Source organism: Notechis scutatus, chromosome 2 (assembly GCF_049901735.1).
Source record: "Notechis scutatus isolate UNSWTSFEM ecotype Mainland chromosome 2, rNotScu1.2, whole genome shotgun sequence".
Lineage (NCBI taxonomy): Eukaryota > Metazoa > Chordata > Lepidosauria > Squamata > Elapidae > Notechis > Notechis scutatus.
In genome coordinates this window covers 24,056,481-24,072,223 of record NC_142010.1, presented here as the reverse complement: position 1 = coordinate 24,072,223, position 15,743 = coordinate 24,056,481, and the positions used below count along the sequence as shown (strand labels likewise).

General features: G+C 45.9%; 1 protein-coding gene across 2 annotated transcripts in view; it reads left to right on the top strand.

Moving 5' to 3' along the window:
• Positions 1–15,743, top strand: part of PLXNB1 (plexin B1) — a 174,640-nt gene that overhangs the window by 146,345 nt on the left and 12,552 nt on the right. For both annotated transcript variants that reach the window (XM_087954506.1, XM_087954507.1), the window contains 9 exons: positions 263–439; positions 1,388–1,536; positions 1,670–1,770; positions 2,826–3,043; positions 4,221–4,399; positions 6,522–6,588; positions 8,536–8,682; positions 11,344–11,521; positions 12,379–12,482. In XM_087954506.1, coding sequence (XP_087810632.1) covers positions 263–439; positions 1,388–1,536; positions 1,670–1,770; positions 2,826–3,043; positions 4,221–4,399; positions 6,522–6,588; positions 8,536–8,682; positions 11,344–11,521; positions 12,379–12,482 — 1,320 coding nt within the window. The remainder of the gene's footprint in view (positions 1–262; positions 440–1,387; positions 1,537–1,669; positions 1,771–2,825; positions 3,044–4,220; positions 4,400–6,521; positions 6,589–8,535; positions 8,683–11,343; positions 11,522–12,378; positions 12,483–15,743) is intronic.

Genomic DNA, 15,743 nt, shown 5'->3' with positions numbered 1-15,743 from the left:
AAAGTGGACTTTGTTTTTCCTTGAAGATATTTCGCTTCTCATCCAAGAAGCTTCTTCAGTTCTTTAAATCCTTACATCCTCAACCATTCAGTCAGAACTAAAGAAAGTTTCTTGGATGACAATCGAAACATCTTCAAGGAAAAACAAAGTCCACTTGCTTTTTGAAAAAGCACCTTTGGAACAACCATGAACTGGATAACGGAGAATCTCCACTGGCATGGTGTGTAGAGTAACTTTTCACAAGGGTTCTCTGTTCCTCCAGGGAGAAAATCTAGATCTGGCCATTTCTAAAGATGAAGTAAAAGCCATGATTGGAGTTGGGGTCTGCTCAGTCAAGACCCTAACGAAGAACCACCTGTATTGTGAGCCTCCTACTGAACAACCAGCTCCTCAACACCGGGCTAAACGGGAAGGTACCGACTCACTGCCAGAATTTACGGTAAGAAATAGTCTAGGACAGGGTTCCTCAACCTTGGCTACTTTAAGGTGGGAGGACTTCAACTCCCAGAATTCAACTCCCAGAAGTTGAAGTCTACCCATCTTAAAATGGTCAAGGTTGAAAACACTGGTCTCGGGATATTGAGAATTAAATTCAATCCAGAATGGGAAACTTGGTTTAAGAACTTGGTGTTTTGCTTTAAAAATTGCAATGATGTTGCAATGAAATTGCAATCCATTCCCGGGGGTGGGGAGAAATGAGCATTTTGGGTCATTGGTTTCTTCCTTCTCCATCAGCAACTTTGAGGTATGTTGAATGGGTGTCCAACTTTTTGGCTTGCCTGGACTGAATTTAGTGAGGAGGAATTGTCTTGGGCTGCATCTAAAATATATAATATAATTAATGCATATAAGCATTGCTAAAATCACATAAGAATGTTAAAAGTTTACAAACTTGTGGGGCTGCGTTACTAGCTGTCCAGGACTTCCTGAGGCTCACGGGCTGCAGGTTGCACACCTTGTCTATCAGTTAAAGGATCTGAAATTCTTGTCAATAAAATGAAAGTTCAGAAAATAATATCAAAAGGAGCCAAAATAGGACGGGTGGCTAGCTGTGATGCTTGAGATATTGTGATGGGATGTAGTGAGGAGGTGGATCCCCAGGAGGGAGGGGGCGCATTCCAGAGGAGTAACTCAGCCCAGATATTATGTGAGAGAGAAAGAGGGTGAAAACAACCCCTCCCTAATAGTTCACAGAGTATATTGTAGACGCAGACAGTGGAGTGTTCAGTCTGGCACGATTCTGTCTATAGGCACGAAAAGAACTCAGCAGGGGAGAATTGCCACATGTCATTCTTAGTTTTGAGCCTGACAGAAATATTACATTTGTCCAGGGTGATGCAATACGTATCTCCCAGGCCGTTGTATTTACATGTTTGTCCTCCTGCAGGTTCAAATGGGGAACAAGAACTTCTGGCTCGGTCGTGTGCAATATGACACAGAGAGTCAGCTCACTTTCCCCCTGGAGGCCCAGATTGGCTTGGGAGTGGGGACCTCTTTTGTGGCTTTGATTGTACTCATCATCGTCTTCATCTACAGGTGAGAAGAAGGTGGTCAATTGTGGTCGTACGTCGAGGGCTACCTGTATATTCTCCAGTGAAGGGGGTACCTGCATAAGATTTGGGAAGAAAGGGAACAGCAAGGTTTTATTTTTTATTTTTTTTCGTTATAGACGGAAGAGCAAACAGGCCCTGAGGGATTACAAAAAAGTTCAAATCCAGCTCGAAAATCTGGAAACAAGTGTTCGGGATCGGTGCAAAAAGGAATTTACAGGTACTACTTCTGATTCTAACCTTTCTTACAGTCACAGGTCAGAATTAAAAATAAAAAAATAAAATAAAAGAACAGAACAAAACAAAATTTAATATCACATTACAATTAGTGGTGAGATTGCCGATGACTGGCCAAAGTCTGCCTCATTTTATAGACATGATAATAGAATTTAACTTCATTCAAAGAAATTGCCTCATACTGATCTGATAGTAACAGCTGTTTACATAAATTTCCCAGATATTTTACCAGGTAAGGAGTTATGAGTCCGTGAATCCTTATAGAGGGAACAATATAACAGCATATGAGCTGCAGTTTCAATGGCCTCTTGTCCATAAAAGCATAGTCTCAGGTCATATGGAACTATTTTATGTTGGCCCTCCAGAACTGCTGTTGAACAGCATTACAACAGAGTTAGTGCCCTTCGAAATTTAGAAATAATGATACAATATAGGTATCTTGCTGGTTTACGATGGGGGTCTCAAGGAAATGTTCTTGAGTACAGCAGATAGATCCTGTTGGGTTTCCTGGCCTTTAATACAGTACATTGTTTTAAATGGGGACAGTAAGACAACTTAATGTGGCCAGCTCACCATGGACATCTTGCCAAGGCCAACTTGACATGGCCAACTCGCTGTGTGATGATCCACATGGGATAACTCAATGTCATAAATGTTATCCGCCACTGTTCCTTCCTCATTATTTCCATTTTTTTGTCAATGAAAATAATGTCGAAGAAACCGTGGCGGATAACATTTATCGCGTTGAGTTATCCCGCATCAAATTTTCCCACGGTGAATTCTCCCATGGTGAGTTGGCAGTGACAAAATAGTAGTGACACAGTTGTGGCAAGTTGGCTATGGCGAGTTGCCCCATTCTGTTAAATGTACTGAGTGCACGTCATAGCTGAAGATGGCATGTTCACTCGGTTCCTGATATAAGGCAGAAACATTTTCAGTTTTCTACGTTTATCACACACACACACACACACACACACACACACACACACTCTTCTCAGGCCACTTCCACATGTCCTGTGTGATTCCCTCTCTTTCTAGACCTCATGACTGAAATGATGGATCTCACTAGTGACCTGGTTGGCACTGGGATTCCTTTCTTGGATTACAAATCCTATGCGGAACGGATCTTCTTTCCGGGCCACAGGGAGTCCCCACTGCAGAGGGATCTCGACGTGCCTGAATCTCGGAGGCAGACGGTTGAACAAGGCCTGGTGCAGCTCTCCAATCTCCTCAACAGCAAGCTCTTTCTCACCAAGGTACGTTTTAAATAAAGAATCGGATCGAATTAACCGTGTAAAACACAGTTCTACCATGGCAGGATCCAAGGCGTAACAAAATAGGTTAAAAGGTTACATTCAGTGTGGGTTTCCATCATAACGCCCAGGCTTGTTTTAAGGCCTACGGATTGCACTCAAAGAACATACTAAAACTTGTTTGGTTTCAATTCTTTTTTTAATTGCCTTGGCACATTGTGCGAATCCAGCCTGCTTGTTGAATTTTTCAGTATAATTGTGCAAATGCAGAAGATGGGTAACCCAGTGACAAAGGTAAATGGTGTTGTTCAAAGTCAGTGGATGTTCACTACATGAAGCATAAAAGCAATTTCCTGGTCACCAGGGTAGAAAAAATATTGGAAAGCCTATTAGCAGTTATTAAAAAAATGTTTTAAAAAATAATCTCCTGAGCATCTGACTGTTACTTAGTGCAACTTTTTATTTTAAAAGTTTTATAACAAAAGCCTGTTGCTCGAAGTTCCTACTTGGGTGGCCAAGATTCTACATTCCAGCGGTTGATTCTGTCTACACAGTCATGTGACTATACTCGTTTGAGAACTGGGCCGCATTTATGGCCGACTGCAACATCCTAAAGTCATGTGACAATATTTTCCACCGTATTTACTTCTGATCTTTGGCAAACTTTCCCCCTCCATAACAAACCATTGATTTGCTAAACAACCGTGGTATTCACTTAACAACATTTTATGCCATAGTCATAAAATCAGGTTAGTCCTGTCATCAACCTGATTTATATGACCCATGATGGGCAGGCTCCATTATGGTTGTACGTTGAGGACTACCTGTAATAAGTTATTTGTAAAAATAATAAAAAGCGGGATACAAAATAACAAAAATGAACAGGTTCTGTCGGTGGAGGAGCCAGAAAGAGGTTGGAGGTTGGAGAAAAATCACACCGTGATCTCTGTTTAGAAAATGCAAGCTTGTCCAGACCGCATGTATTCTTTCATTTGCATATAATAAGACATGGAATTTTTGGCTTTATTTATTTCTGCTGAGTTTTTTTTTTTCTTTTTTGCTTGTCTTAACTTTTTATGGAGGTCACTACCAATCAATTAAAATGCCTATTCTGCCCCCCGCCCACCAAAATAATTGCTTAATTGCAATGCCAACTTAGATCATCTTCCTTTTTTTCTAGTTTATTCACACCTTGGAAATCCAGCGCACCTTTTCTCCAAGGGACCGGGCTTATGTCGCCTCACTTCTCACAGTCGCCTTGCATGGGAAACTTGAGTACTTCACAGATATCCTCAAGACTCTCTTGAATGACCTGGTAGAGCAATATGTGGCCAAGAACCCAAAGCTGATGCTGAGAAGGTGAGGGTCAAGGTCAGAAGAAAATCCCGGGGGAGTTAGACAAATCGAGGAAGGGTCCATGCATCGGGGTTGCCGCTTATGATAGTTGAGGGATACTATCAAATTTTGGGGGACAATACAATGAGGAAATTTTATTGTCCTTGTTCCTGATATGCAGATTTTTTTTGGTAAGCATCTGCCGTGTTCCTCCAACAATACGGCCTCCCCCAATAGGAAGTCCCAGCATGTTTTATAGGCATAAAATCACATTAAACCCCTCCCCGCAAATTAAGGCCTATATTAAACATGCAAAATGGGGGGAATGGTGGGGGTTGCCTTTAGGAAGTACTTTTCTTGCATACCGGATATGGTGCTGCCTGCGTTGACTTCGGCGTTGGTGGGGCACTTCATATCGGGAGACCTTCCGCCACTGTTGCTTTCCCTTCTCCCGTGCTGCTGGCGAGAGCAATGCCGCAGCGTTGGTGTTGCGAGCCACGCAGATGGCAGCCACGCAGCGCGCAGCATTTGGCACAGCCATGCAGCATTGCAGCCACCAGCACAGCAGCCAGCCAGGGCTCCTCCCTGCAACCGGAGCCCGGCGGAGACACAGGTGCTCCTGTCGCCGCCTTCCCTTCACCTTCGAAGGCAAAGCCAATTCTTTTAAAAACGATGTCCTACTACTGGTATGACAAAGCCTCCCCTGCCCGAGAGGGCAGCCCAACCCCACGTGGGGAGGCGAATCTCTCGGGGCCGCAGCACAGGATCGGCCCACCCTGGGAGAAGCGCCTAGCCGCCATCCCTGTCCACGGATGGGTAGGCGCTATCACTGCCTCGGGAAGCCTTTCCCGGTGGCCCCTTCGGGTTCGGGCTGGAGGAACTTGGGAAGGAAGCCAAACTCGGGTTGGCCCGGCTCTTTCGATTGGCAGGCGGGCGCACACCCGTGGCTCACTTTCCTGGCTCTGCCCAGCCCGCACGGCTCTGGCGCGGCCCTGGTGGGATGAGCGGAGGGCCCAGTGGGGAGGTGCTCGCTGCCTTGGCGAGAGCTCCGTCACCGGGCAGGAGGGCCCATCTGTCAGCTTCGCTGGGCACCCCAGGCGAAGCTCTTCACGCTCTGCCCGGCGCCAGGCAGGGATGGAGGCTGGGCGCTTCTCCCGGGGTGGGGCAATCCTGCGCTGCGGTCCCAGGAGATTCGCCTCCCCACGTGGGGTTGGGCTGCCCTCTTGGGCAGGGGAGGCTTTGTCGTACCAGTAGTAGGGCATCGTTTTTAAAAGAATTGGCTTTGCCTTCGAAGGCGAAGGGAAGGCAGCGACAGGAGCGCCTGAAGCCAAGTGTCTTCGCTGGGCTCCGGTTGCAGGGAGGACCCCGGGCTGGCCATGCGTGTCGTCAAATGCCGCGGCGTTGCTCTAAACGCTGCAGCAGCACGGGGAGAAGGGAAAGCAACGGTGGTGGAAGGTCTCCCGATATGAAGTGTCCCACCAACGCCGAGGTCTTCATCCAAGCCGTCACCACCCGCCCGCCTGAGGATGCAAGGGGGGGGGGGAAATTAAGTCACCCCCGAAAAGACGGCCTAGCCATTTTTTCGGGGGTCAAAAAAAAAAAAGGCCCGGCCTTATTTTGTGAGAAACACAGTAGTATAACTTTGTGAAACACAACATTGGATCCAAGAGGCCTTTGCTCCTCTTTCTCAGATCGAATAACCTTGTTTTGATTGCTGGCTCATATGAATAAACTTGGTCTGAAGACTTGCTGTACAGAAGGCCATCATAACTAAATCAGAACGAGAATATTTAGCCCAGTTGCCAGCAGAGATCAGCCAAAATGCTTAGCTGTGGCCAAGAAGGCAATACTCCGTTCCCAGTATTTGCCAACTAGTGCAATGGCCCACTAAGAAACAATGGCATATCACTTCTTGATATGGGAATGGAGTAAAGATCTTTTCAGTGGGGGCCTTCTGGTAGAATCCCTTTCACAAGAAGCTGACAGTGTTCACCTCTCACAAGAGATGTAGGTAGGGGTTATTTTAAAGAACTGAATTTGCCTCCCTTCTCAGTTTTAGTTTGTAGTTTTTAATACCCTTCCTTCTGGAATTGAAGAACAATACACAGTGGGGTCAAGGTTGAAACAACTTCAACTTCTCTTTCAGGACAGAAACTGTGGTTGAGAAGCTGCTGACTAACTGGATGTCCATCTGCCTCTACGCATTCGTCAGGGTGAGACATTCATCAATTCCATTTTACGTAGAAGGTCAACATATATAACATGTGCTTCTCAGCCAGGTAGCCGCATAAACCTCTGCTCTAATGCCAAGGAGCCCTTCATTCTCAGCTGTTGGGATCTTGATGGAGGAGTACGGAAGACTTAGTGAGAAATCCAAGACTCCAGTGTCCTCTTGTGCATTAAATATTGCTAAAGCAGATGAATAAGAGTATGTGCTGGCTCTGGATCAGGAACAAGACATTCTAGCCAAGGTTTTTGTTTTTTAATTAGTGACATGATGACATACTGGGAACGGTCAGAAATAGGAATCTATACCATGCCTGCTTTTGGCACCCTATTGCTTAAGTTGAGCCCAGACATCTTTAATACTTCTGCAAACTGGCCAACTGCTGACTAAAACAGATTTGCTTATCTTATGAATTGAATGTCGAATGTCCTTCTGAATCTTTCAGGGTTTTCAGACCCAAGTGATGCTTTTCCTAAGGTCCATCATTTTATAATATACTAGCAGGGTCCCCTTCCTTCGCTGTGAAACTATGTGATTGGGCAAGTTTTGGGGGAGGGAAATAAGGAAAAAAAATTGTGCCTCTGCCTTCCGGCATCCATCGGTATTCATCTGGTTTGCGTCCTGTCAGTGTGTGAGAGAGTTCAGGGCTGTTTGGAAAGCGAAACAGTATTTGCTGAGTGAGTAAGAAGGAGACAGCAAGGAGCCTGGACATGGCTTAGCTCCTGTTCTATACTAAAGCTGCTTGGTGCTCTGCAGGGGTGGGATTCATTTTTTTTTTACTACCGGTTCTGTGGGCGTGGCTTGGTGGGCGTGGCAGGGGAAGGAGACTGTAAAATCTCCAGTCAGAGGTGGGATTTGCCGGTTCTCCGAACTACTCAAAATTTCCACTACCGGTTCTCCAGAACTGGTCAAAACCTGCTGAATACCCACCTCTGGCCCTTGGTGCTGTGAAACTAAAACTGAAACCACACTCCTCTGCTTGTGTTTTGCATTTGGAACAGATTTTTTTTTCAGGTGGAGAGGGGGAGTAGAACTCCTTAGCATAAGAGCATGTTAATAATAATATACAAGATACGAATGCTCTGATGGTCATTTCAAAAAATCCTTTCTTAGTGAGCACCTAGAAGCCAAGAAGAACATACGTGCCAAATTTCAAGTTTTTAAGCTTTATGGCTCTGGAGATTTTGTGATGATGCGTGAGTGGTATTTCACTTTTATATAGAGAGATGTTCATGGTACTAATGTTGCACATCAGACTGGATTTATTTGCCAGATGAAAGTTAAAATTTGGCACTGTACCTGGCCAAAGACTTCTGTCATCCACTGATCTATTTCTTATATATAACTAAAAGGTTGGAAATGCAAGGTGGAAACTAGATGCTCTAGATCAGTGGTGGCTAACCTTTTTGGGCTCCTGTGCCAAAAATTGCACTCGCACTCACTTGCGTGGGCTCATGTGCCAGCACCCAGATGGCAATGCACATGGGCCCGGCCCGCCCCCTGCACATGCACACGCGATCCCCCTGGCCCCTTACTTCACTGAGCATGCGCACACCTCCCAGCTGATTTTTTGGCCCATTTGAGGCCTTCTTTGGCCTCCCAGAGGCTAAAGGGAAATCTCTGCAGCCTTTGGAGGCTGAAAAATGGGCCCATTTCATCACTTCCGGTATTTCCGGAAATACAGGAAGTGATGAAATGGGCCTGTTTTTCAGCCTCCAAAGGCTGCAGAGGCTTCTCTCGAGCCTCTGGGAGGCTGAAAAAGGCCTCAACCTGGCCAAAAAATGAGCTGGGAGGTGTGCGCATGTGCAGTGAGGTAAGATTGCCTGGGGCTCGTGTGCCTGCACAAATGGCTCTGGGTGCCACCTGTGGCACGCGTGCCATAGGTTCGCCATCATGACTCTGGATGATGAAGATTTCTCTGTTTCTCCATTAGGACTCTGTTGGGGAGCCCCTCTATATGCTCTTCCGGGGTATCAAGCACCAAGTCGACAAAGGGCCTGTGGACTGGGTAACTGGGAAGGCAAAGTACACCTTGAATGACAACCGGCTTCTCCGAGAAGACCTGGAATATCGCACACTGGTAAGGGCTAAGCATGGACCTGTCAGGAAGAAGCACAGGTAGAATCAGCCTTGGACCACACAATCAGCTGCGTGTTTCTAGCCACCTTCAGAATCCAGGACCTTCTTTCCAATCTCCATTCTGCTCCTAATAAGTCTTCCCATTCTTAACAAGTTGTCCTTTTCAAGCTCTGTGGATCAAGCCAGCCTGCACCCTCCCTGGCTAAGCAAACATAATACGGGGTGGGAAAAGGTGCGACTTATTCTTGCCCAATCTACTCCAGTCTGTTGCTCACCATAGGATGTTAGATTTTAATTCCCACATTGGATGGGCAATGACATCATTGCACAAATGGCCTGATTGCATAAAGATGTCATGACACTGTACAAGTACGGTAAGTGTGATAATTGGATTATCAAATCCTGGGGGGCTGAAGCCATAACACACCTAGGCTGGAGAAGACTATATTAAAGCATGCACATCATTTTTCACTTTTTCCCCCCAGCTTAAATAATACTTGACTACTTTAACAAGGCTGGGTTCACATACTGAACTGAGACAAAGAAAATACAGTTACTGTGTCCACATAACATAATGCTCTCAGCCATTATGACATAGTCCCCACAGGGCATGAAAAGAAAGACTGGATTCCAGCACTTACACTGAATTGTCAATTACCAGACCTATTCTCATTGAGCCTAGCAATCTGTGTAAATTCAGCATGCTAAATGTGTGCTCCCAAGCCCATACTTTCCTTCAAAGATTATGCAGAATGAAAGCATCAGAATCTTATCTGCACTCAGTGGCTGTGATGACCCATGGTGAGATACAAAAACAACAAAATCACAAAAACAGGTGAAGTCCCTTTAATTCCTTCAACTTGGCTTTAAAAGTCCAATTATCATTGACTGGAGGAAAAAACTCCCCCACAAACAGTTGTGAAAAGGAAGAACTTCCATTCAAATTCAAAATAGATATAAATTATAAATAGAAAAACAACAACAACACAAACCACACTGAAGCAATTAATGAGACAAGACAGGATAAGGGCTTGAAGACGTCCACAGATATCGAAATACACACACTGGGAAGGACGCCAGAACTCAGATAAGAACTGACAAACTAGAAATATTTTTATGCTTTGTTTCCAGCACTGGTCCATGCAGAGTTTGTCCTTTTAAACAGTCCTCACAGCTGCAGCCCATGAAGGGGATCAAGGCCCTTTCCTCTCCCATAGACCACGCCATTCACATTTCTCCCTTATTTGCTCCTCCCTGCGTGCCCTAGGATGAAGAGGGGATGGGCCTGGGTCTTCCTCTGAATGCCCAGCTGGCCTGTGCCCTTCCCCAGTTTCCTCCACAACCTCCGGAGCCACACTCCCACTCCCTGTTGGCTGTTCCCCCTCTCCTTCGGAATCAGATTCTAACAGGGGCATGACACCGACTCTCTTTGAAAATGAACCTCCCCTCCCAAATGCATTCATTTCTGTGGTTTCATTGCAGAGCTAGTATGGTACAGGTGGTCTTTGACTTAACAACCATTTGATCAGTGACCTTTCAAAATTTCGGTGGCACTGAAAAGACTGGCTTCACACTTACAACCATTGCAGCATCCCATGGTCATGTAATCAAAATTCACACATTTGGCAACTGATTCATATTTATGACTGTGGCAGGTCCCAGGGTCATGTTGATCCCCATTTGTGAACTTCCGACCAGCAAAGTCCATGGGGAAGCCAGATTCACTTTACAACTATGTTGCTAACTTAACAACTGCAGCGATTCACTTAATAACTGTGGCAAGAAAGGTCATAAAACGGGGCAAAACTCACTTAATAGCTTTCTCGGTTGGCAACAGAAATTTCAGGTTCAATTATGGTCATAAATCAAGGGCTACCTATATATGGCTTTGTATCTAGATTGACAGTATTCGGTTCTCCATTAATCCATAACATTTACTGACTAACTTTTGGGCAATCAGTATCTCCCTTTCTAATCTATCTCACAGAATGGCTCTGTTTGTGCAGCATTTTTAACTGAGACTGAGTGGGGTGGAGTGAGCTGAAAACCTGGATCAAGTCTCCCATTCCTCAGAGTATTGAATGCTCTGACAGATCAGTCTGTCGATATTTAATTGCTTCCTTGTCAACTCTTTTCCTTCCCACTGAAATGAAATCCTGCAACGGCCTCCCCAAAAGCAGAGCTTCTTCAAGTGTCCAGTTTCTGCTGCCAGCTGAGAGAACAAACTCCCAAAAGCAGCGTCAGTGAGGGAAACTTTATGAGCCCTGCCCCTCCTCACCCCCCAAACTCACCTGCAATGTCACCTATCCTTCTTGCACCACTGTGTATATTTTCTCTGTGATTTTTTTTAAAAATCATGACAGGGAGTGGGAAGGGAAGCCCCCCTCCTTTTCATTGGCTCTCCAATGGCTGATCAAATCAATTCCAGTCTTGCATGGCTGACACATGCCAATTCAGTCACGGGGGAGGAGGGTTGCATAAGCCATGAGCCAAATCAGGGGCTGTGAGGCTAAAAGAGAAGCCACGTGTACCTCCAATTAATTAATGAATCCAATCCTAATCCAAGACAACAGAAGGGGCCACCAGCACTCCTGCGGTTGCCAGGAGCTAAGAAGAAGAGGAATACACTGGATCGGTTGGCCTTCATTTCTTGTTTTGGCAGACATTAACGGCGCTGTCGCAAGCTGGGAACACTGGGGGAGGAACAGAAGGCAGCCAGGGAGTGTTGGTGAAGGGTCTGGATTGTGACACAATCACCCAAGTGAAAGAGAAGATCCTGGACCAACTCTACAAAGGGACACCTTATTGCCATCGACCGGATCCAGACACGCTTGACTTGGGTAAGTCAGAGACGCTGGAAGGGCCACCTTGAGTAAGACCCCGCCCCCCAAAGTGGAAGGCCACCCCTAAGATCCGCAGAGTGGAAGACCTCTTGTCAACCTCCCTCATCAGCTTTGTCCAGGTTGTTAGGCAATTGCAAAAAAAGTATTCCCCTCCATTTCCAAGGCAATCCAGGTGAACCAAATTAGCCAATGGGATGTGGGGAGGATCGCTTGACTAGCTGCAATAGCCAATAGCGTGCTGGATGAACAAATGTGGACTTTTGCAGAATGATTGTGGCCTGTCGGCTGCCGGCCCCTCCAGCAGCCGAATCAGAGGAGGAAGAGGAGGCGTGGGAGTCAGGGCCAGCAACCTGGGATCTCCCAGGGGGAAGAGGGAATGGACTGGCAGAGAGAGAGAGAGAGACAGAGGTGGAGCCTGGGCTGTCTGTCAGCCCTCAGATGGAGAGTCAACAGCCCCCAGGCCTGGAAGTGGTTAATGAAGAAGAAGAGGAAGATCTGGGTCCAGTGCCTGACACGCGGCTGTGCAGAAGGCAGAGAAGAGGAGAGCAGTGGAAAGCCGTGGGCCAATCCTAGGGAAGAAAGAGCCTCCACTTCTAGTGAGGCCTCACCCTAGTTCTGGGGATAAAAGGCAGCAGGTGGAGATGAATAGGTGTGTCAGAGAACTATTCATCTTCTGGCCAGACGGAGTTATTAGCCTGCGAGAGAAACTTTTTGCTGGGGCTGCTGGCATTCCTAATAAAGGAATCTTTTGAGGGTTTGTCATGTTTGGGGAGCTGGGTCAGAACAAGAATGCTGCTCTCAAACAAGTTGCCTTTTGTCTTTGCCTTGTGTTGCCTTGTGTGTGATGACAACAGAATGGCGGTCTGGGCTGGCTGGGCATCTCATCCTCTCTGATGAGGACGTGACTTCAATCATCCAGGGCAGCTGGAAGAGGCTCAACACACTGCAACACTATAAGGTGAGGGAAGCTCTCTTACTGTTATGGCCCTCTCTGCAGTGGTTAGCTTAACTCAGTAAGCATCTTTGTGGCCCTTCTGGAAGGTCCTGGAACCTTCCAGAAGGGAAGAAGGTTAAGGCAAGGAGTCTCTTTTGGCCTTCTCTGCCTCAGAAGTCGATAAAAATACTCTCACTTAGAATTAGACTGAAGATGGCCTAGCAGTTAAGACATTTACTGAGAGTTTGGCAGTTTGAGACCCAAATGTCACATGATGGGATGAGCTCCCGTTTACTGGCCCACCTAACAGTTTGAAAGGATAGACATGCAAGTAGATAAATAGGTACCACTTCGGGAAGAAGGTAACAGCATTCTGTGTGCCTTGACGTGGCTAACCTTTTTGGGCTCCTGTGCCAAAAATTGTGTGTGCGCTTGCACGCGTGTGCTCATATGCACCCAGAAGGCGATGTGCATGCCCCCCCATGCCTCCTGCACATGCAATTTCTCCCCCGCTGCCTCTTACCTGTACTGCGCCTTCCAGCTGATTTTCGGCCTCCCAGAAGCTTGAGGATAACCTCTGCAACCTTTGCAGGCCGAAAAATAGGCCCGTTTCGTCACTTCATGTATTTCCGGAATACATGAAGTGACCTAGGCAGGCCGAAAAAGGCCTCAAACGGGCTGAAAATCAGGTGGTGCGTGCATGCGCAGTGAGGTAAGTTTGCCTGGGGCTCGTGTGCCCGCACAAATGGCTCTGCGTGCCACCTGTGGCACACGTGCCATAGGTTCGCCATCACGGGCATATATAATCATGCCAGCCACATGATCACAGAAGCATCTTCAGACAACGTCTAGGAAACAGACATGAGCACTGCCCTCTAAAGTCAGACATGACTCAACAGGGGAACCTTTACCTTTTGTTAGTCCTCCATTTACTGACAGTTCAGAGTTACAGGGGTGTTGAAAAAAATGACTTGGGACTGGTCCTCATACTTAACAACCATCACTTTGACCCCATGGTCATGTGACCAAAATTTGGGCACTTCACAACCAATATGTATTTTTAGCAGTTGCAGCATTGGGAGAGGGGGCGTCATGTGATTTTTAAATGTTCTCAAAATTGTTTTCTTTATTTCCCGTCTTTATTATTTCTATAAATAATTGGCGTTTTGCAACTTTCTCAGGTAGCTTCTGACAAATCATTGTTGAAAGCCCGATTCACTGAACAACCACATGATTTATTTTAGTGATTCACTTAAAGATTTTGGGGGGGGAAGCTTGTAAAATTGGGTCTGATTCAAAACAACCACCTTGTTTAGCAACAGACATTCTGTTCCAATTTGTGATCGTAAGTCAAGGACTTACAATTGCCTTACCACCAAACCATATTTCCAATGATCCCAAATACGATTTCCCCTGAGTAGAGCAAGCTTTTGAGATGAACAGGCTGAGATCTTGAGCCTAATCTGCTACTTGAACATTAAAAAAAAGACAGCTTCCTGTGAAAAATTGTTCTTGTTAAACATTGATCCGCTACTCTGAAATACAGCCACTGGGCATTAGCACCTGCGGATATATCTGTCTGATTTCAGCCTGCCATCATCTTTTCTAAGTTTTCTTGTTTTGTTTCTAAATATGCTAAGCCACTTCAAAAAGGAAGAGGAACAGCACTGGAATAGCAATCCTTTTAAGGAGCTCCGCGTAACTGGAGGAAAAGTTAGGATTTTGGATAGCCCATTCCCTCATCTGATCTGAACTTCAACCTGAGGCCCTGTGCATCATTGACATTGGAAAATAGAAGATATGAAAAGCCTTTCTTGATGTCAACTCATAAAACATTTTGTATATATGTTTTATAGTTGACAACAGAAAGAAGCGGGGGGGAGTTTCAAAGAGCAGGCGGCAGCGTGGAATCGAAAGTACATTCCATTCATATTTTCTTCAAACATTGATAAGATGACTGAAGCTTCTGCCATGCAAAAATCTAATTGGAGAGCATGATTGATGACTCTTGGCTATGGATGTTTTTCGTTGGATGATACACCCAGAGGGGTGAAGGGAAAAGCAGGATCAAGGGTGATAGTGAATTATGTATCTCAGAGTTGGCTACGCCCAGGTAAATGCAGGACGTAGAATGTTACCTTCAATTAAATCTTTTTTAGTTTGGGGAGTGTGGCTCAAGGCTCGTGATTTAATTGGAGTAACTGCTGGAAACCTGACACTTGAGTCACAGACACATGAGAGGACTGATGGTGCACAAAAAGAAATTACAATGCCCTGTTGCAGAGCGGGGCAAGTGGGAGAATTTGTTAAATGACAGGAAACTGAGACGCTTTTAAGGCCACCAAGAAATAAATGTTACTGCAACATTTAGAACACACCTGCAAGTGTAAGCAGCAGATCTAAAGCAATTACAACCCAGGAACATACATCTCCTATATACATTCAATCACTTTCTGATGAAGGCACCTTCCGTGTAATTACTGGGACTCTTTGACAATTAGCATTGATCAGTATCAGAATAAGACTCTATATTCAGTTGCCTACAACTCATGCCACAATAGTTGTTTCTGAAAAGCTCTTAATCATAAAACAAAACCATTGTTTGTGATTACATAAAATAATCAACACATAAGTGATGCTCGCACTGATGAACAAGAGGAGCATAATTCGTCCCCTGTGAGATCAAAGAGAGTGACTCTAGGTCGTTGTTAATTTACAACCAGTTGCTTAGCAACCGGTTGAAATTGCAACGGACCTCCACGGGAGGGGGGGGAGACTTATAACCAAATCCCAAAGTCCCAATCTCTGTTGCCCCCTCCCCCTGCAGTCACATGACTGCATTTCAGTTCCCTGGCAATGGCCGTTTATAGTGTCTCCATGATCGCCCTTTGGTGAAAACTGGCATTTACGAGAAAACTGGCCCATATTGGGTTTGCTTATTGACCGTAGCATTCGTTTAACGATTGCCGCAAAATAGATAATAAAATCAGGTTGATTGGGTGACTCACTTCATGACCATCATGACTTACAACACTAATGGGCAGCCTCCATTTTGGTCGTAACCAGGGATGGGCTGCTGGGGGTTCGCAGAGGTTCAGGAGATCCTCTAGCTAAGATTCTGCACAGTTCAGAGAACCCCCAAATCCCACTCCTGGCTGGCCCCGCCCACCCCTCCCAGGAGCCCCCACACGGCCTGTTTTGGATGCAGGTAAGTGCAGGGCGTGCAGGGAGGCTCAAGGACAGCAAAAACCAGGAATCCCGGAAGTTTGGGAAGGTCGGAAATGG